This window comes from Chenopodium album, chromosome 24 (genome assembly GCF_948465745.1).
Source record: "Chenopodium album chromosome 24, dcCheAlbu1.1, whole genome shotgun sequence".
Classification (NCBI taxonomy): domain Eukaryota; kingdom Viridiplantae; phylum Streptophyta; class Magnoliopsida; order Caryophyllales; family Amaranthaceae; genus Chenopodium; species Chenopodium album.
The window spans coordinates 27,111,382-27,113,519 of NC_137857.1; the positions used below are offsets into that span (position 1 = coordinate 27,111,382).

A 2,138-nucleotide genomic window follows, 5' to 3' on the forward strand; every position below is an offset into this window, starting at 1 on the left:
AATTTTGTAAATTGATGTGAAAAATTATGACTTTTATTTTATTTATCTTGAAATAATGTGAACAATTATTACAAAATTATGAATATTACAATATTTCCTCTCCTTATTATTGCAAGTGCACATATATCGCAATCAAGGCATATATTGTGTGTGTTGATTTTGAAACAAGAAATTCATATGCCATTGAAGAAATTTCTTTGTTCGAATCCATGAAATGCTTTCAATTAACTTATTCGTCGTGTTTTTTTTTTTTTTTTTTTTTTTTTTTTTTTTTTTTTTTTTGACAAGAGCAAAGGAACAAAAACCTATGAAATATTAAGCAAATTAATACGGCAGTTTCTGGCAATATCATTCGCCCTCTGGATTTGGTCTCTTTGGGTTTTCAGAACGGTGTAGGTTTTGAAGGAGGCTCCAACTTCCTTTATTTCTTTTATCATCCATGAAATTTCAATGTCCTTACCTAGTTGGTCTTGAAGGTTTTTGAGAAGAGAGATCGAGTCTGAAAGCACTAGAATTCCCTGCATACCTTTCATGTGGGCCCATTTCAAAGCTTCCAAGCAAGCCCAAGCTTCGCACTGAAGAGCGGAATTCGCAGCCCCATGTCTTCCCCCTTCATGTGTTATGCCACCATTATCCTTTGATGACCACCCGATCCCTGCCCTCATAGTCCTCTTATCCCACGAGCCATCAACTTCAACAATGAAGTTGTCAAAACCCTCCTTTTCCTTTCCTAGTTGAATATAATTAAAACCAGGAGGAAGGGTAGGCCCATCAATAACCTCGTTCTCTCTATTATGCTGCAAGTCTACAGCTTGGGTGAAGGTTTCATGATCTTGCATTGCCTGGTTGATGAATTCCATCACCATACTTGTTCCCCCCGTTGCGTCGTTGAAGCTTCTTGCATTCCTAGTTTTCCACAGTCCCCATAATGTTGCAATAAACAAAACAATACGGGTACTATACTTACCATCCTCGCTATTGAACAGCAGGATAAAGTATTGGATCCATCTTCTCAAGGAAGTGAATCCAGTAATATCAGAGCAGATTGCCAGGGCACTTCTTGCCCAGACCTCCTTTGCTAGATTACAGAATCGAAAAAGGTGTTGGCTGTCTTCCAAATCCACCCCAAAATAGCCACAGGTCTCGTCTATCTCTATCCCTCTATTGGCTAGGTTGGCCTTAACCGCAATACCATCATGATACAATTTCCACAAAAAGATCTTCCATTTTGGCTGGATGCTCATTCCCCAAATAAGTTTTATGAGCTTCTGATCTCTATCATTGCTAGCCCCTTGGCCTAAATCATTACCCTTGGTGAGATAGTAGTACCCAGTTTTAATTGTATATCTTCCTGACGGATGGAATTTCCAATAAAGAAAGTCATCCTCCCTTTTCGAGGGTAACTCCATGGCCAAAATATTCCTTGCACTATCCCAATCAAAACATTCTCTTACCTTTCCCGCTTTCCAAGTGGCCGTATTCCTGTCAATAAAATCACTTACCTTCCAGTTCATCGAGGCCCTTAGAGTTTGGTTTGAATTAGCAACTGGGGTTTCCCCATTAACCCAGGGCATACTTGTGGCCTTAATATCCTCCCCGTTACCAACTTTCCAAGCAAAACCTTCTTTGAAAGCACAAGTGACCTTTTGAATGCTAGCTCTTCCCATTGAGGGGGTTCCCACCCTGATATATTTGCTAGCCATTGAGCAAATGCTGCAAGATTGCAATCCTTTGTGCACTCTAGAAATAAGTAACTACGGGTTTAGGTGCATCCTTGTTGCTTGTTTAAACAGGAGGGCATCATTTAGACTTGTTGTACCCCTAATGCCCAGTCCTCCCATGCTTTTGGGGAGCTGGGTGATGGTCCTACTTACCTAGTGCATACCCTTATTTCCGTTATTTGACCACCAGAATCTAGTAATTAGCGAGTCAAGCTTGTTGGCAATGCTCTGGGGGAGTTTAAGGCATTTCATAACGTGAGCCGAGATACTAACCAATACTGTGTTGACGAGGACAAGTTTTGCAGCTTGTGAGAGACGCATAGCTGCCCAAGAGACTATTCTATCCGAAACTTTGTCCACTAAGTATTGGAACAAATCTTTCTTCTTCCCCTGAATATCAATCGGTGCCCCCAAATG

The 2,138-nt window shown here is 40.7% G+C and overlaps 1 protein-coding gene across 1 annotated transcript; it reads right to left on the reverse strand.

Moving 5' to 3' along the window:
• Positions 1–305: 305 nt before the first annotated feature.
• LOC145610722 (uncharacterized) lies at positions 306–1,703 on the reverse strand. The gene has a single exon (XM_081666023.1). It carries the CDS (start codon positions 1,701–1,703, stop codon positions 306–308), a length of 1,398 nt encoding a protein of 465 aa, XP_081522149.1.
• Between the last annotated feature and the right edge of the window lie 435 nt (positions 1,704–2,138).

Bases quoted from the DNA above. Each gene is read 5' to 3' on its own strand.
- LOC145610722 (XM_081666023.1), bottom strand. From the start codon at position 1,703: ATGGCTAGCAAATATATCAGGGTGGGAACCCCCTCAATGGGAAGAGCT.